The sequence below is a fragment of the Corvus brachyrhynchos genome, unplaced genomic scaffold (assembly GCF_000691975.1).
Source record: "Corvus brachyrhynchos isolate BGI_N302 unplaced genomic scaffold, ASM69197v1 scaffold262, whole genome shotgun sequence".
Taxonomy (NCBI): Eukaryota; Metazoa; Chordata; class Aves; order Passeriformes; family Corvidae; genus Corvus; species Corvus brachyrhynchos.
The window spans coordinates 1,949,456-1,969,983 of record NW_008236626.1 but is presented as its reverse complement, the minus strand read 5'-3'; the positions used below and the strand labels follow the sequence as shown (position 1 = coordinate 1,969,983).

Below are 20,528 nucleotides of genomic sequence, written 5' to 3'. Positions count from 1 at the left end.
GTGGTGGAGAAGCATGAAGACTTAAAAATGGCATTTAAATATATATAGTCAGAGTTTCACACATAAACCTGGAGACATATCTCCTGAAATACACTGAAGCTCCAATGACTCATGAACTGTATTTAAATTATAAAATAAGTTAATAATTTGCAGTTTTAAAGGATTTTTTTATTTGGAGTACCTCTATAAAAACTGCTATTATTACTATTGAAATACCAGAGCATTGTGAGAACAACATTAGGACAGCCACTTCAAGTACCTTGAAGTCAAAATGTCAGTGGCTTTCAGCTTTGTTTAGACTCCTGATCGTTCAGGCACTTCTGAAATGTTTGCTCCATGGTCCCTTAGTAGCTGAGATGTGAAACTGAGAGCCCTGGTTACTTCAACCCATATTCTAAACCAGCAGATTATTTCTCTTAAAGAAGTAAAACCAGATACAGATATGGATCTCAACCCAGAAACAACAAAGTGAAAATAGTTACGATGGAAAACGATGCAATGAAATTTCAGTTGCTATTTCAGTCCTATAAAGGAATGTTACAAGCTGTCTTTCAAATAAACTTTATCAGTAACATTATGAGTTTCCAAATTTTCATCTTATATCATGAATCTGTATAAGAATACTATGCTTTACTGCCAGTATCCACATGGAGGCTTTACCAAGTGCCTTTTGCTGTGGAATTGAAGGCCAAGGTCAAATTCATGTCTGAAATAACTTGAATTCATCTCATGACTGGTATATATTAGCTCACAACAGCAGGACCAAGAATGATTGGCATTCCCTCTTGCTGCTTCAGGAAGATCTGAGTTTATAATGAAAGTGATTTATCTCTCATCTTTTCCAAATTGATCCTTCTAAATTAAGGCAGAGACATTTTCACTCTACCTGATGTGAACAATACTTGATCTTTCAAATTTCAACTTTTCTATAAAAATAGAGCCTTGTCAAACTATGTTATTTAGTTGCAGAACATTTAAAGCAAGTATATAGATTAGATACAGGCAGAGGATTGAGACAGGGACATTTAGAGATGCAATAGCATAAGTTATCAAACTACGGTAGTATAGGAATAAATTACTGTAAAATTTCTTACAAGATTTTCATTTTAATGACGACATTGGCTATAGTTTTGGGTTTGTTTTTCCTTTTTTTCTTTGAGATTTAAAGCTGAGTTAGTCAGACATGAAAATATTATAAAGCAATTTCATATTTATAGGTAAACCAAGATTGGCTTGTGGTTCACCTCAAAGCTGATAAATTCATCAACTGTTTTAAATTATACAGAGTGCTTGTCCCATATTGTTACCCCTTCTTTGTACTTAGCCAAATTATAACCTGTCTGAAGTTTAAAATGTATCTTTCATACAATTTCTGTGTCCCAATGGACACAGAGCAGTGATAAAACAGTCTGATTGAATAAAGAACCAAAGTACACAAAAACTTAGGTTCATTTACTTTTAGGATGAAGGTTGCTTCCCCCCTACATTTGGTCTATTCTGGTTTTTTTTAGAATATATATTTTAACAGAAAATGTAGAAGGGTAACACGTGTATAACATTGTTATAGGACAGCTAACTCTAGGAGATAATGATAAGTCATAATGTACTCTCCTTGTCAGGAATGTATCATCTTCCTTCTCAAACAAAAGCACTAATGAAAGGAATGTGGAGCATATGAAAAACACCACCTTCTGCTACGTAAATTAACTGTCTTCCACCTATCCTGAATTACAGTGCTCATGCAGCTTTGATTTATTTCTACAGAATGAGCCTATCAATGCCCCTAAGCCCCCAGCCTCCCTTGTTTTACAGGATAACACACTAAACACCTTTGTCCTTTGTTCTAGACCAATGTGCTTTACAGCTGTTTTGTTCTATCATCTGGGTAAGTAGTAGCTTTCAAAGTTTAAACTGAGGAGAGTTTTTATTCTGAGCTCCAATCTTGGTCTATTTTAATACATGCTCAGAGTTATCATCTGGGGCCAGATCCTCGGCTGTTGAAATTAGCATAATGTGATTACCTGCAATAGAACTGCTCTGACTTGTGTTGCAAAGGTTCTGGCCCTGAGGTGTAGCAAGGTTTACAATGGTATTTAATCAGGATTTGTAAATGGACCATCTTTGGTGTTTAAACAAAGGAGAATGCGCCTTAGCAAGTATGTTAGGCTTGGAACTCACAGCCCCCTGGCAGCTCAGATCATTAGAGCTCATTTAGTATTGGGCCCTCTGTAGATTTGACAAAAAGAGTACTGAAAGCAATTTATATCCTTAAGGACAAAAAAGGAGGTCAAGGAGTTTTCAGAACAATATGTACCATGAAGTCCCCAAAGAGCCATGAATTACACTTACGAAGTTAAATGTCATTGAAAAATGACTCGACCAGGAAAGTGACAAGAAAACCACCCTTAACTTAACCTAATTTGGCAATTTCACTTGCGTTCCCCCCAAAGCAGACTGAATGAAGCCTGACAAATGCCCCACTTCATCTTCTGTGCAAATTTGTTAATAGAAAAACAGTGTTTATGCTGCAAAAATTGTGCATCAAAAATATTGATTTTGGTGTCACTTTCATTTCAGGTAAATTGTTTGAACAATATGACCATGATGAATATCAGAAATAAAAAGCTATTGGGGAAAAAAAAAATTGCTGACCCACTTATTCTAATTCAATATCCTAGTCGGCAAATGGCAAATGAATCAACCTTTGCCATTCTTTTTTGGCAGTTCAAATCAATAGAGGAGATTTCACATATTATATATAAATACAGAAACATTATTTCTATCATTCTACCATTAAAAGTGTAAAATTTCAGTTCTCGCAAAAACTTTAACTATGACTAGATGATTAATTAGAGAAACACCACTTCACAGTACACCCTTTCTCCCATAGCACACAAATTAATGTAAGAAGTATGTACAAAAGAAATGGAATTTTAGAGTAGAAACATGGTGGTTGATTTTTATTTATTTGCAGAATTATTTATTGACTTATTTATTGCCCAATCACATATGCAAAAGGTTACTTTAACCGTTCTTGCCGTGTTATTGGCCCCTTCCAAGTTTGTAATCAATACCTCCTGCCTTTGTAACCCATTTATCTTCTAAAGAAAAAACGTATCCTTCCAAGCACAGTGTTGATTAAATAATGTATATCATTCATCTCACATAGCAATTCACCTCCCAAAAAGCTTTGTTGACTGACAGTTTTGTTGTGTTCCCAGTTTTGGCTGGAGTTAGCACAACACCTTTGCAAAAAGGTCTGCACTGCCTTGTTCTACAAACTTCTCTGGAGCTGCTGATGTCTTTGCTTCACCGTTCCAGTCACCTGAGGATAACACGGGTTGAGCACTATGGGAGCCTATTTCTCTTACAGAGTTTGGGCATCCAAGGTGTCTGGCCCAGATAGACCACAGCCATTCTAGAGAACTGAAAGCAGAGAGAGAATTCCATGCAAGTAGCTGGAAATTACAATCAGAATGAGGGAGGAATGGCTTGCAATGTAAAGTTTCCAGAATTAAATGAAACAAAGACCATTTTAGGCCATCTACCATAATCTCTCTAATAACACAACATTTATACAACAACAGAATACATGATGAAATGTATAAAACTCAATGAGACCAAGCAAACAATTGCAGTTAGTACCAGAAAGAGAGGTTCTGCATTCCTGGGGAAGAGATTGGATGCTGTAGACCATGTTAAAGACAGTCTTTTCCATCTATGATTTTGATGAGTATGATAGTTAAAGCAAGGCATTTCAGATAATTTCTGAATATCTCCTAGTATCATACACTGAGGGTGAACTGAGAACTATCAATTCTAAGGAGAAAAAAAAGGACATTACATCATTTTCTGGATATAGTTTAAAATGTAATCCATTAAAAGCAATACAAAAACTCTTCAACTGAATTCTGGAGAAAAGCTCTAATAACCAGTGTTGAGAGGATTTAGTGGAAGGAGACTACAGGAATGAGCTGAACCAGTGAAGATCCTTGGTTTGTTTCTTTTTCCCTTTTACCACAAGCTCACTCAGACTAATGCAAGATCTTGTCCTAAAGGTGATGACTGTAGTCCTGAGAATAAAACCCTTAGTGGTTTGTTTATCTTCCCTTTGTTTTCTGGCGGGAGAGACAACTGTTTACTATAGGGTAAGATAAAAATTGATACACGTAGTATCAATAAAGCTCTGCAACCCATTCAGAATAATCCAGAGAGATTTCTAAATCCTAGCAGCATGACATCCCAGCCCTATCACTTCAGTACTCAAGCTGCTTCTCCATTTGGAGGATTAATAAACTCTGGAGCATAGTAATATATTTTAAAAAGAAAAGCACTCCAATTTATGTTATGCATTCTAACAGAAAACTCTGTGAATACAACCAGTATTGAGCTTAATCTATGATCACATTTTGCATGGATTATTTTAAAAAATTTCCTCATTCTACATACTCAAGGAACTGGACACTTTTCAACCTGAAAAGCTTTTCTGCATTTAAAGGACAGTTATTGTTCATGTGTGCCATCTACCTTTCCTTAATCCCATATGATTGCAGCCAACAGGAGTAATTTGCCCCACATTAAGTCTGTAACCAACATGGATATCTAAGTCATTCAAATATTTTTCATCAGCTTCTGTCTTAATAGTGATTGATATGTGCTTTGTGTGAAGTTGAAGCTATACAATTTTGTCTACTACTGCTCCTTTTTCCTCTGCATTTCACATCTAAATTGTTCGATAAACATAATCCGTAAGATTTTTCTTCGCTCTTCAACAAAGGAATTATTCAGGTTTACTTGTGGCAGACACTCTTAATACTGCAAAGCAATGTATACAGAAGGCCAGAAGTTCTGTCTGAACTCTGATAGCTCAGTAAAATTGTGATGGACTATATTTTTACCCTCTTTTAAAATAATCTGCTACAGCAGTTTTATGCTTAGATTTTTATTCTGTTCTTTCCTTTTTTTCCTACCCATTAAATAACCCCCAAACCCAGAAAACAAACTCACAACACAGAAAAGAAATATCCTACCTTCCTCACAGTTTTCTCCTTTATAGCCCACAGAACAGACACAGTTCCCTTCGATGCAGGAACCATGACCTCCACATGAGGGGTCAATGCACTGGCTGATGGGTACGTCACATTCTGGACCTTTCCAGCCACTGTAGCACAAGCAGGTGCCCTTGGAGTACTGACCATTGCCACTGCACAGAACCGGGCAGGCAGCTGGAAAATGGAACGAAAGAAAAACAGCACACAGGGTCATGCATGTAGTTGTGTAAAAGGGCACCAAAAATCCACTATCAAACACTTATACTCAAATACATTCATGTACTGGGAAAAAAAATCTGAGATAATTCGTAGTGGTTGAGTTCTTCATTTCCCAAAGAAATAATTTGATTGCTATTTAATAAAGCACATATGTGTTGGGCATTCTGAGAATACAGCTCCTATGCTTTATGGAATACTGATAATGCTTGGTATAACTGATGCGAACGGATCTGAGTCTGACATTACTCTGCTTTGTTTCTCTAGGTAACATCCGATTTTCACAGATGGAACACAAAACGTTCAGTTCCCACAACAGCTTATTATATGGCATCTTTCTTCTACCATAACACTTCTTTAATGTAATGTCCCCAAACTTTTTTAGACCCTTTGGTTTTCAGTGTAAGAATCTTGAACACAAGAATGACACAAGCTTTCAGATACTACAAATGCACCTTGCCACCACTGTCCCTGCTGAGCCCTGTTTCCCTGAATCCCAGTGACAGCTTTTACCCTGTGTGTATTGGCAAGAAAGCATCATTAACCCTTACCCCTCACCATTGTATTATTCAAGGGGGTAAGACACATTCTGAGCAAATATTCATTTATGCAAATTAAGTGAAGCATATGAATAATAAAAGTAGTCAGTAGGTCTTGGGTGCCAGGAATCAGATGTTGTACATATGCAGAGCAATGGAAAGAAACAAGTAGTTTATTAAAACCCAGGTGCATATAAATGTTTCACTAAGTCATATTCACTCCTGTGTGCTCACGTCTCCCTTGGGAACATGGCAATCTGTGAACTTTCATGCCTGTCAAAGACTGGATGTGTGGTCACCAGCCAGAGAAATGGAGAAAATAACATAGAAATAACAGAAAATGGGAGTAATGAAGTGAGTCTTAGAGAAAACCTTGGAATCCTTTTGTGCTCTTCTCTCTGATGCAGTTTGATAAAGACAGAAAAGTATTTCCCTGTCTTTTCCCTCTTCAAAGTAATTAGAAATGAACACCCAGTTTTACAGTGCCAAAAATATACTCAAAAGCTACTACTAATCATTAAAAGGTCCTAATGTCTTCTATTATCCCTTTAACCCGAATGATCAAGAAGAACCCAAGTAATTGATTTCCTACAAAGAAATGTGCAATGGTCCAGTTAACCAGCTTCTCCACTGTCCAGTCCTGCAATGCTTATTAATCTTAGCTGTCCCATTGATCTCCTGCAAAAACACACTTCAGGATAGATTTTCTTATGAATTTTCTTATTTGAGATGGGAAAAAATTGATCCGAAAAAATAAAAAATAAAATTTCCAACCTGAAATGTTAGCTAAAATTTAGAGTGCTGAGAATTACTTCAATTAAGACTACAGATTCATGGGCCACGTGTCATATAATATGTATAATGTTTTTTGGCCTATTTTTCTTCTACAGTAGAACAGTATCAAAGTCAACATGCTGAAGTTTGGGGTTTGCTACTGCTCCTGTGTCTTAGATCCATATTATCCATCCTTTGGTAACAAGAGGACTTCATTCTACTGCATTCCTGGTATTCTCTCTTACTGTAAGTTTTGTCCAGTTGCTTTCTTATGCACTGCAAAAATGAACCGAAATTTGAGTAAAATATAATTTCCATCAGCAACATTTTCATTTCAGATGTGCTATATCTTCACAAGTGCTTTACTGAGTTCAGTGAAAAAGGTTATGCTAAATTTCTACTGGTTTTGCTTTCAGCAGCTGGTTTCAGAACTAAGCTCACTGAGCCAGCTGTATTGAAATAGCACACAGACAAACTGTCCCCACACTGCACTCTAGGACAGCCTATCTGACATCTTTTTGCACCTCACCACCAAACAGCTTTCCCTGAAGTACCACACGCTGAACTAACAGCAGTGTGAATGCTCTGTGACTGTTCTTTCTGCCTGCACATTCTACTGTGGAGCCTGGCTCAGTTCCCAGCACAGCCTTTCCCTGCCCGGGTGTCCAGCTACTGCTCCTGCAAGTCACCAGGTGAGCCAGAAAGAAAGGGATCAACCTGGCACCACTTCCACTTTTTAGCTATGAAGACCTGGGGGCACAATTCCTTTGTCCACAACTCTCCATTTCACTGCAGTTTAAAAGCTTATTTTGGGCTGACACTGATACATTTTCTCACATCAGCATAAGAAAGCTAATAATTTCTGTCCTGCTCTCTTTATTTGCCACAGTGTTGAGGATGTTGGGCAGGTGATCAGAAGGCAGCCTGCCCTGAAGACCTGGAGTGATCACGAGTGGCAAGTTTCTTGGTGTCATCTTGCACACCCTGAAACATTGACCAGACCCTGGCCCTTTATTTGGAACTCACTTTAACACAAAAATCTCTCTCTCTAGGACAAGGCAACCCTCACCTCTGGTGTGTGGTGGTGAAGCCTGCAGTCTCTTTGGTCAAGTCCACCACAGAAGGAAGGAATAAAGGAATATTGCTCGATGCAAATTCTCTACACACTTCCATGCCCCGGCAGAGACTCAAAGTTGTCATTACTGATGGTTTCTCAGTGTGGATTCCCCAGCTGCACTGGGACACACTTGATTCTGCCCACCCCACTCGTCACCATGTTGTGACAAAGCTGCATGGAATAACAGGTCCCAGGAAGGCTAGATGAATCCGTGGGCATTAGACAGTTTCTTTGGACAAACCACATTTGTTCAAGTAGTTATAACGACAAAAACTTGAAGCTGACTTGCAAGCTGGATATGAGTGAGGAACAGCTCTTTTTGTTTTGTTGCTTTGCAGATCAACGTGTCACTCAACTCCTGAAAGGATTTCTGTTCTGCAAACCTCTCCTCTGGAGTGAAAACTCTATAAATAGAGATAATAACTCTATTTAAACAGCACTCTCCCTTGAAAGAGGGACTGAGCAGAAATAAACCCCTTACTAAAATAAATAAAAAGAGAAAACCAAACCAACAAAAACCTCCAAGACACTTAACTGTGACCTCTCTAGACCCAGGTAGAGTGGTCTGGACCCATAATTCTGTGCCAGACACCTGCTGTAAGATCACTTCTTTGCTTGCTTTGCCCCTAAGTCTCATTAAGCAATGGGTAACTGCAGTCCAGCTAAAGGTGATGTGTATCTGCTATTTGGAACTTTTCTATGAGTAAGCCATTCTTAGCTCCTACTTTTGACCTGGATTTCAGGGTTCAGCTTCTGGGATACCAGAGCCTGGCATGGCAGAAGAAAGGTTACTGGATGGTGGTGGGTTTTGGGCTAAAGAGCTCCCACAGCAGTTTTTTAGTGCTCCCTGACTCTGCTATGGTGCTTCAGGAATTGAAGAAAAGCTGAAAGCCATGTCACAGCTTTTCATTCCTCTCTTCATGTTTCTATCAGGTCAGAGGTCTTCCTATGGTTCACAAATCTATTCAGTCCTTGTGAAGCATGTCTATAAGTTGAACAGCAATCTGCCTTCAGGGGTTTGCCAGGGCAGTCATGATGCCAGTGACACCAGAACTGACTTTGGACAAACAAGAGAATCTGTCACTTAACCTTAGGGATGAAGGGGATATAGTTAAGATTAAGACACTTGCAATTTAAAGCCACAGTTTAATCTACAACCCTCTGCTGGAGTTGTTCTACAAGCTATATAATAGGAATATCACTTTGAGAATAAGAAAAATGTCAGAGATTCTGGGTCAGATTTTAGCATTTCCAAGAATGCCATCTCACTACGATTGCAGGAGAAACATGTAAGCAAGAATGCAGGAAGATGCAGGTTATTATAAGAAGCTGGCTTGTCACTGCTGCAAGGAATAGTTCTTCATGACTGTTTATGCTATTATAGTCTGTTCTGCCTGAGGAAGAGAGAGAATCAAGATGCTTTTCTATAGAGGACAGGAGCAGGTAGCCTTAGAAAGAGTTCTGCCATGCCTATCTGCTAGATCATATAGCTGCAGAATGAGACCCAAACCAGTTCACCCTCATTTTACATCCTGGCATCTTCAGCTGATGTACAAACTCCTCAAGTATCTTCTGGAGTTCTTACTATCTAGGACTGCTTGTGTTTCCTCATGTGAAGTGGATGGCCCCTGGTCCAGGACAGAACTGATTGCTCAAAGTCTATTGAAGCAATAAAGGCAGGCAGTTTATGTAATGGAACAACCAAGTTCCATCCCATTTCTGTGGAGAGATTGATTGCGTATCTCACACCAGCACTGGAAAAAAGGGGACAGAGGTCTTCAGGAGCAGTTACAGCAACACTCAAGCAACTTAGGCCCAAGGGTATATAACATGAGTGAAGACTGGATAAGCACAACAGCTATTAACCCCAAACGTTTCTTTGGGTATGGGATTATGCCCTTCACTGTTACTTGAACAAAATCAGACTAAGTTTTTAACATGGGGCTCAGCTGGTGAACAGACACTACAGACCTCTGAGTCCTGTGGACTGCACACATTTGAGAACATTAATTGAGCAGGGAAAACAAGCCAAACATCCCTCTAAAATTTCTCTTTCTAGAGGTTATTTTGGACTAATGTTCATATTCCCTGATGCATGAATAAAGGTGATTTGGTAACAACACATTGATGAGGAGAGGAGATGGCAAGGGATAATGCCCAAAAGGTCTGGCATCAAAAGCCACCACTTTGTCCAGTACAACCCATGGGTATCCCAGCTGCTGTCTGTGTACACACTCCTTGCACCCCCCTTCCAGTGTTCACACACACATACTCACCAGAGCAGTTCTTCTAGAGCATGGCAAGAAACCAGCAAAGGATATCTGAGGAGACAAACTCTTGGAGGCTGTTGAAGAACTTGCATTAGTTACACAGCTGCTGGGTTGAGAGGCCTTCGCCTGCTACTTGAAGCTCCAAACAGGATGAGAAGGCAGAGTTCTGGCTTGGTTTCTCTTGCTGTAGAGCAAACATTACCCTGGTGCAGAGAGAGTCCTGTACCACTAGGATCTAGGCTGTCAGTTCGCTACTGCAGATTTTTTTTTGGTTCCTCCTCATGAAACAGACAAATTGGTATACTTCTCTTCGAAGTTATTTGAGTCTCTGGGCACAAATATATGCAGACTGGAAAGGTTTTTGAATTTGTACCTACAATGCTTCCCTGTCCTGCACCAGGTCACAAGCAATGCCCTTATATTACTCTTATTTTGCAAGCAGCTCAGCTTTACATTCAAATGTAAATTTTCAAACATGGCAGAGGAAGAATATAATTTCTGGTGCCATCTAATTTTTTAATGTGTACCACAGAATTTTGTGGTGAGATGCCCATGACAAAACTGCACCAAGGGGTGGTATTTGGGTAAGGGCCAGAATGGTTGTATCCGTAATGCTCGCAAGCCCCAGTCTTGGGTATAAACCACATTCTTCTTACCACAAGCTGGTGTGCAAAAAAGATGAGCTTGGCTGTCTGTTCACAATGTAAACAGGATGGAAAATCAGGACTGAGTGTTCAAGTGTGAGCTTGAGACTGAACTAAGAGAGCACTTGAAAATCAGCTACAGAGCCTGAATACTGCTGACTGTTCCATCAAACAATTTTAACAAAATTAATCAACAAGTTAAAACTCATGGAAGAACATTCTGTGATTGATCATAGAATTATACAAATTCACGGAATGAAAGTCTACAAAGGCTACTGAACACAAAGAGGCTTCATCTATTGTAGGAAGTCCCAGCACACATTATCTCTGGAACCAGTAGAATTTAATGGAGAAGCAACAAAGACAAGTAAAATTTTTACTCTCCCCCAACTATCTGCTGTACGCCACCATCATAGCTGAAATCCTGGGTGAAATGGAATTTTGGTCTCAACCATTACAGCTTTACTTCCCTCTAAACAAACACACATATTCAGGGAAAAAAACCAACAAAACATTCTGAAGAGACACTATTTATACTCCTATGTAAGATATGTTCAGCCCTTGTTGAACAGTACAGAATTTTGCCACACCTAAGAAAAATATTTATTTTTATCTGTAGGTGCTCCTGTTTAGGAGGAGGAAGTGAATTTCAGTGACAAAAATTCACTGAACTGACTGGGCAGTCTTGCTATGCTCTTTGGACACGGAGTTGCACAAATTCGTAGTTATATAAAGAACTGAAATGCACAATTGCATAATGAAACTAAAGTTGTTCTTCTTTTCACTGATCACCAGGAACTGAAGACAGATGTAGGTCAAACTTCTTAGCATTGAGCCCTATCAGTGACCCTTCTGGGTGCAGTTCTTCTAGGGGATAATCAATTCAGACTCCATAATACCTCACACTTGGACTTCCTTTTAGCAGAGATTAAGCTGCTACTGCTGAGAGATTATGCACAATTTTGCCAATATATAAAGAAGATGGATCCCAGTTTTTGACAGTCAAATCTGAAGCCCATAAATGCTCTCGAGGTCAGCTCCAGACTGGAGTAGAAATAGATGAAAGATCCAAGACAAATGTTGTGTACAACTGCCTGGTTCCTAACCTGATAGATGAGACTAAAGTCGCGCTGTACTGGCATTTTTCTCTTTTTGGTCTTTATGTTGGTGATGCATATGCAGCATTTAGATTGCACATGTTAATTTCTCTTCAATGGACAAATTAGATTAATAAGTAAGCAGGTGAAGAAGATGTGTTTTACTGATGCTAGAGTTAAATCCTACAACTGTCTACCAAAGCCCCAAATAATTTTAGATTCACTGCAAAAGCTACAATCAAGTTCCTGTTCTCCTAAAATGAAATATGTGAGCAATATTTATATGTGAACAATCTTAATCTAAATGGCTTAAAATCCACAAAATCACTATACCCAAAGGAATCGAAAGCATTTGCATTTTAGAAAATCAGCCCAGTTATTAAAGAAATTAATTGCTGTCAACTTGATTCAAAATGTTAGCTTTAGACTTTACATTACTATTATAAACAAAAAAGTACTGAAACATCTCTTATTTTATTACGCATCCCTTATTACACCAAATATTTGCCCTTAATTAGCATATCCCTTTTTACACCAAGTATTTGCCCACAAGACATTTCTAAAAATTAGAAGACATATGAATCTACTTAGTTGTAGTCTGAAAACACAATGGGTTTTGTTTGACAACACTTTCTTTCATATTTTCTGTTTAAACCTATTTTAATCAGTTGGCTGCACATTTCACTACTTGTCTGCAAACCTATTAGCTTTTACTGAAGTTCATTTGTGGATATGAAAATCTGAAATAACTTCTAAGGCCACTTCATGGTTTATGTTGTTTCTCTTTTACTAGTTACACTATTTTGATACTACTTTCCTTCTGAGAAGCTGCTCCACTCCTACGAAAATTAGGCCCAAGAAAATCATTCTGGAATGGGAGATCGAATGAATCCAAGACTGTTTTCTCTCACCTGCTCTTTGTGCCTCACAAACATGCTATTTGCATGGTCAGGAAGAATGGTGTTTGACTGGTCTGACAGCTCTTCAGAGATCACTAATTTCACTAACTTCCATCAGGCTGATGGAAGTTCTTAAGAACAAGTTCTAAGTGACAATTAGAAAGATCTACAACATCTTTTAGGTTGCTCTAAGAGCTCATGCTCTTCCAAGCAGAAGTCATCTTCTAGAAATTCACCCAGAAGCAGGAGAATGAACAACTGTGAAAAACTGTCACTGACATGGGGTGGTTTAGTAGTTACTTCATGAAACTGTTTGCTTTGACTACAGAACAGAGAATTAATTTCAATGGTTTAAGAGTAGTGCTACTCTGCCCTGGCAAACATCAGGTCAGCATTAAGAGGGAATGTCCCTCACAGCAGTCAAGCTCTGCTCTCCCTACCTCAGTTGCCCAACCCCAGCATCACCAAGCTCCCAAGTTCTGCCAAACTGCACATTAGCAAGTGAGGAAGAAAGCCACAGAAGAATTTCCAGAAGGACAAAAAACCTATCAGGTGTGTCAAATCTCTGACATTCAGAAACCATTTGGGGAAAGCAGCACACGCTGACTTAAGCACTAAAGTATGGATGCTTTAATTAATCCGGGGTGAATTTAATTGCTTTAGTTAAGTGGAAATCGGGTTAAAAATGATGCAGAGCATGCTGGGGTGTGTTAAAAACATGACATATGAGTTGGATGAATCGATAAATTAAAACTGCACAGATGTTTTAATTAAACCCAGGAAACTTAACGAAGATCACTAGAGACTTTTAAGCCTATGATTAATTCAAGTCATTTAAAATACCTGTAGAGATATGGGGTTGCCTCCATTTTGGAAGTTACAGAAGTTCTCAATCGATAAGTACTTAAGCTGTTCTACAAAAAAAATGGCATGATTTTTATAGAAGTGACTGGACAGCATTAGCTGCACAATTAATATTTACATTCTTCTGAACACTCAGCAAACTTTTGCTTTGGCCAAATTTATCACAAAGGTCATATTTTTTCTCACACCTTCAGTGTGAGCCTATCTGTCAGAGAAAACACTTGCTGTTCCCTCCTCAACCATTGTACAAAGTATCTATTTCCATTAGATAATTGCTCTGCTTAACAACTGCTACAAAAAATCTATGTATGGAATACAAACAGCTCTTCCCATACTAGCACCAATTTCCAGAAACAAAGCAATTTTTAAAAATGATCTCTTTGAGGTTGCTCACTTGGCACAAATAAATTTTGCTTGATTATTTAACCCCTATAATACTTTCAACAACAATAACAATGCAGTCCATAAGAACAGGGAAACCAAAACTAAGCCAATATCAAACACTTCGGAACTATTTTAATGGTGGATTGAAAGGACTGAAGCCCCATTACTGCTTTTGTGAAGATGAGCTTAGACAATCTCAGTAACCACCAACAAAGATCTTAGATACTAAGATATTGGAGTGCTTCAGGGGGAGAGAAAGACACCACTGTACTGTCTCACTGGAGAAGTCACAGCTGCACATAAAAAAAAGAATTTCAAGTGGCATAAAACAAACTACAAATTGGAGACAGAGACAAAAGAGGATATATGAGTGCACTGACACTTGATAAATCAGCTAGCTGTGCCAGGAGTCAAATGTCTTGAGGACTTTGTCCTGTCAGTACATTCTGGATTCAACTGTTGGTCAGCCTGGTTGTTTCTTTCTCCACCATTGCAGAAGCTGTGCCACTGTCACTGCCTGTGCTAAAGGAAGACTGCAGTTCTCCACAAAATACATGAACATGATTTGCAGCCAATCCAGCTCAGGTCCTCCCTCTCTGCTACATCGTTTAAGAGCAGCACAGTTCAAACTCTTCACATGCATCAGTGCATTCAAGGGAATGGAAGTTCCCTTGCTCTGGTTCTGATTTACCACTGAAGAATGAGACTGATCCGTTTGCCACTTATTTTATGCCTTTGAAAAGAAAGGAAAAAACCCAAACCAACCAGACCAACTCTTTTTCTGTTAGTAACACAGAATCAGAGCTGTGAAATTCCTGCTTTAGATACAAGCAGTGAAGTCGATACAAGACCATGCAGAGAAACAAGTTTTACTTCCTGCCAACAGATGGAAACCAACAGATGTTGAAATCAGCTACTGTCATAGACAAGCATGTAGATCTTCATTCGTATGTTTTGATAACTTCATCACTAGGAAAACTGCGGAGGAAGGGAAAACTAAACTATTTCAGAGGTTTCAGTTGCTATCCCAGTGGAAAGAGTCAGTGAGGAATCAAAGAGATGATGCTTCAAGCTCACAAAAAGCAGCAGTAAGGACAAACATCAAATACCAGAAATTTCCTTCCAAACATATGTGTTGTGATCCATAACAGAGAAGCACTAACAGCACGAAGTCACTTATGCTTCTAGAAGAAGGAACAAAAAAGTGAAATGTTTCTTCAAATATTTTGGTAAGTTTTACACCATTCCCAGTGAATGCTGTAAAAACTATTGCTTCTCTGGTAATGGCTTAGCTCTGGCTAAACAGCAGTGCAGTAGATGCAGGACTGCACCCACAGGCTGCAGAGCTCAGGGTATTTAAAATGCAGGCTGGTTTGGTCTCATTTTAGTTAGTATTATTTGCCTTGCTAAATTTACCAGAAAAGTTAAATCATAACATGTTTAACTGCGCACTTCCACATTAGCTGCAGATATTTAAACAGTTTTCTACATTTGAATTAGAGATTTTTTCTGTTTGTTTGAGAAAGTGAAAGGGGATGACAGTTAACTGAATTTAATCTCACTGAAATAGGGACTAAATATAGAAAAATATCTAAATTACAGGTTCAAATCCAGATATAGTGTAGGTGTGAAAAAAGTCATGCATGCTGAAATCTGAAGCTGTGATTCAGGGCTGTTTCTGTTAATCAGGGATGGCAAATGTCTAAGGATGTCTTACAACTGCTGTATTTCTATAATGTGATTTACAATACTACTTAATCATAGTTGCTTCAGTGACATTTACCAGCATCACAAGGACTCCAAGATGATCCCAACACAACTGCAAATATGAACTCTCAGAACTTAATGAAATAAACAAACACCAGTACAATTCCACGGAGACAAAGCAAAGTAAAACCAAAATATAGATTGCAACACAATTAAATAAGCTAACTAACTAAACACAAAAACAAATTACAAAGCATACAGCACAGCAAGCACAATTCAGCTCAGCAGAGCAGAGTTGGAGCAGAGAAATTCTTGGCCACCAATGGAAGTATTATAAAGGAAAAAAAAAATTGGCTTGCCAGAACAAAGCTGCACTATGGTTTGTGTCCTGCATGTATTAATATGCATTTCCACTTCCTTTCTCCACTCAGAACCTTTTGAAATATTCTACTTATTGGAACCCCATTGAAACAGAAAATATTTGTGCAAATAGGTGTGTTTATGCTGCACATGTATAAGAAGGGAAGAAAGATAGAGAAGCATCTGATAATACAGCAGTCTTTGAAGGCAGCTGTGAGAGATCAAATGAATGTACCCAGTTTTTATTAAGTATGAAAATATTATATAATGCTGTTGAAGAAAAATACATAAATAAGATTTTACTGTTTCCATGTGCTTTCCATCTTGGGCATAAGCAAAACAAATTTTCTTATCCTACTAGGCCAATAAAACTTGGTTCCAACTCAGCTACAGTACTGCCTGTGGCTCTCTTTGGTCTCTGAGTTTCTCCAGGCTCGGGTAGTGAATGATCACATCAAGATAGCTGAGTGTTTGCTGAAATCACAGACTTGTAACTCATCACACGGCCACTTTTTACCTATCATGTTGTCCATCAGTGGCATTAGTGACTCCTGTCCATTATTTTCTTCTTCCTTCATTACTGAATTTCTCAGCGTTCCCCATTTCTTTTTTCTTAATCCTTTTAGTTTTGTCTAAAATTTTCTCCTACAGAATAAATCTGCCTTCTTAGCTGCACCACTTTCCTACAAGCTCTTTGGGAAAAGGAATCATACATAATTTCAAGTTCATAGGCTGTAGCATGAATTCAGAAACATATGAAAGGACAACGTATTTCACATGCACAAATTTGCCTGCATGTTTACTGGTGGTTTAATACAGAAAACATGCTAATAAATTGCTACACTAGATGCAACTATCAGGTATATTTAATAACATTTAATACACATCTTTTAAAAATGTAAAGCATTTTTGTTGCCCTGTAGAGGCCCAACTATAACAAAAAGAAGGAAGGATGTGCTTCTAAACAACAGGAGAATCCCCACTTAAAATGATTCGGGACAAGATCTTTTGTAGATAAATTCTTTATAACCATAAATTCAATGCTGGAATCAGCAGAAACCGTAAAAACTTTAAGAACAATGAGAAGTTAATATTTTGCATGTTGAAACCTATATTCTTAAAGTCTGTTTTCTCAAGTATTCCCAGTGCTACATGTAGCTCCTGAGTTCTATTTCAACTTTGGAAATATTCTCTTACAAAGAATGCAAAGGGTATGAGCACCAGTTCCAGCCTGGTGCAGAAAAGGGAGCAATCCGAGTGCTGCTAATCCTCCTGTTCAATCTACACCGTACTAGAGGGACAGGTACATATTCCTAAGCAGCAATGAAATGTCTGGATGTTAAATGACTTGTGTTGTAACAGACATTTAACAAGGCATCTGTTGTAGAATTCTGGAGTCCAGACCCTCCAGTCCCCTGTTCTTATTTCTAATCTCCAAGAGAATCCATGAGGATTGATAAGGGAAGCTGCAGACTAGATGTGATAGCCCCTATTGTCTGTGTGCTCCAAGCCCCTTCTGGAGCCATGACCACTAACAGTCTGAAAGAATTCAGCCTGTGACCCCTTCAGCCCTTGGCTCCTGTTTAAATTGCCAATTAGAAAGAGTTGCAGTGATGGATTTTGTGTTGGCTCTCCTTGTCTACCTGACACTGGATCAAAGCTGCTATCTCATTTCATGCAGGCAAGCTAGCAGCTGATAGACAGCAGTGGCTGTCAGTCATTGTCAAAATGGGTTACATGTCTATTTATTTATTCTGCAATTAATTTTAGGCAGAGTTAATGGCACAACCCCCTTTTTAGAGTGCAATGCAGTTCTACAAAACTAAGAAAAACGAGGGCAGGCAGGTGATCACTGCCCTGTACATAAAATCACTGGAAGGCAACTGAGGACACGACCAGTTTGCAAGAAATGAAAATAGCCTGCTAATAAAATATGAGACTGGGAAAACAAGAAGAAAATTTATAACAAAGGCATTTTAAGGTACTGCGTCAGAGAGGTGGGAACTGCTGGAGGGGAACACTGCCAAAGACAGCCCTGTTCAATATCAAAATGATGCTTCCACCCCCTGTGAGAGAAGATTTGAGTGACAAGCCAGGGCTGTGCTGCTGCTGCAGCACACACATAAGTTGGCACACATACACACATAAACACATAAAACCCAAAACCAAACCCACCCAGAAAGAGATTCAAATGGAGAAGCTGAACATGCTGAATTCTGTCAACTGCAAGAAAGGATGTGAGATATGTGTGGGTGACAAGTCAGGAATGCAGCATTTCCAAAGAAAAGCACACTTTTTTTCTTCCTTCAAAAGTACAGTGTAAGATGAGACATGCTATGATTATGAACATCTAAAATGCTTACCAATAGTTATTCTTTGATTTATCATTTTTTCTCTATCTCACTTCTTCTCAGTCCTGCCCTGCATTCTTGCTCTATCAAAGTGGAAAATACCATCATTCTACCTTTCATTAAGGTTCATAATCTGGATTTTTTTTTTTTTTTACTTGTTTTCCTGCCTCACATTCAGGCTTTGACAAAGTTCTACAGATGTTTTTCTGCATTCCATCTCTTGGTCAGAATTCTGCCCTGGCTTCCAGTAAATAAAATCTATATTAACTAAACACTTTTTTTTCTGCATTGATAAATTCAGTCTTCTTCAGTCATGTTTATGTGCAACAGTACTTCAGTAATCATATTGTTGATTTATTAATCTAACCTTCAGCTGTGTGACTCTTCTTTCCCAGTCTTGTTTCAGATCTTTTATCTCATGGAACATGAGCTTCATGTTCTAACTTCATTTACAGACCCCCTTCACCCTGAACTGCTCACTGCTTCAATTCTGACTTCAACCTTTCTAGGACTTAGGATGCTTTTGAAAGTCAAATTTTAGAACTGCTTTTTTTTTGAACTGTTTCCCATGCTCAGTCTCCCCTTTGAAGGCCCCATTTGCCCACCATTATCCACAAGTGGTTTTCTGCCCCATTACCCCTCTTTAAAACTGCCTTTACCACAGTGTTCCCCCAAGCTGACAACAGTCACACTGCTGGTGTGTTTATAACAGTGCATCATCACCATTTTCCCCCATATCTTCATATCTGTTAATCAGCTCCCATTCGTTCCCTTTGAAGTTTTATTGAGGTGGTACATCCCTGGAGTCAGGTGCTGCTTTTATTTATTTGCTTTGCATGCAAAGGATTAACAGCAATAGACCAGCTTTAACTTACATTACTGCTCAGGACAATATCTTAATAATGCCACAAACCTGGCATTTTTCCTACACTACTGTTCCTCTCCAGCTCTTTGCTCTGCAAACCCATCTGGTGATGGCATCATTATGTTTGATCCACCCTCCTTCACTTGTCTGATCTACAACCTGTTAGTGCAGACACTTGCAGGGAGTCACTTGAATAGCTCAAGATGTATTCCCCAGTTTGACTGTGCCATGGAAGGCCCAAGGTGCTCCTCAGGTCCCATCTCTTCTGTGAGGCCATGGCCACATGCAGGACAGGCAAAGGAAAAAGGCTATTCACTACCCCCTCACCTTTCCCTTCAGAGTCCAGGGAGCTTCTGTCTGCTTCAGCTATTTCCAGCCCCTAAAATTTTGAGTCAAGTTATGAAGATGAACACTGTTTCCCTGACTCACATAGAGAGGAAATACATTCTCCTATACATAACCAGCGTGCGCTGGACTTCATTCATTCCTGTGGGCCATGTGCTCTACAGCAATGAACCAAGTACTGAATTATTCTGCAGGATGCACCCCAAATTTTGTATTTTCCTCATTGCAATCACTCCCAGAACATTTTCTGCCACTGGGAGCATTCTGGACATGGCACAAAGACAGCAGTTTCAAGCACTGTATTCAGTGGATGAAAAAACATTACTTTATGCACTGTTGTCCAAGCAAGAAGCCTTTGAAAAGACTCAGAGCAAGACGAGTCTCAAGCAACTGAAATTAGAATAACAACTGAAAAAAAGCAAGAGTTGCTACTTCTAGCAATTATACCTTACTTACCTAATAATTGACAGCTTTTTACATATTTTATACAGAGATTAATAGCCCACACATAACAAAGAATATGGCAGTGGTAGGAACTCTTAATGTGGTGCAAACAGCAAATCCATTAGAATAAATTTAAAGAGAGAGAGACTACACTTTACAGCTTAGTAACTATTTCAAACTAAATAGATGTTGCAAAAGAAATAAAAAGAAATTTTAAAAAACCTACCCTTCTTTTTATACTTATTAAAGTGGCGCCGTCCTTTGCCAGTAAGCCAAAAACAAACAGAATGAAAATAAAATAATGAAAAACCCACACAAGGAGAACAGGAAAAGAAATTGCGAATAACATAAATCTGAATAATTAGAGTTCTTAAAATCAGATTAAAAAGTCAACTGATCAAACATCGCACAAATTTCTGGTTTAAAAAAATCCAAAAGCCTTAATTTCATTTAGATTAAAATATTAAACATGTTTCTTATTACATTGCATAATTAACTGAAAGTATCTGCTAAATGGCAACTTCATGGCAGTTGACATAAGCTACTTGACTCCATTTTTGTCCTTCTTTCACAAATTGGACACCATCTCTTAGCAGGCTAT

General features: G+C 38.6%; 1 protein-coding gene across 1 annotated transcript in view; it reads right to left on the bottom strand.

The window, feature by feature from the left end:
- TENM2 (teneurin transmembrane protein 2) overlaps nt 1-20,528 on the bottom strand; it is a 618,654-nt gene that overhangs the window by 76,851 nt on the left and 521,275 nt on the right. Inside the window, 1 exon segment of the mRNA XM_017726535.1 lies at nt 5,031-5,225. Within this exon segment, the coding sequence (XP_017582024.1) occupies nt 5,031-5,225 (195 nt within the window).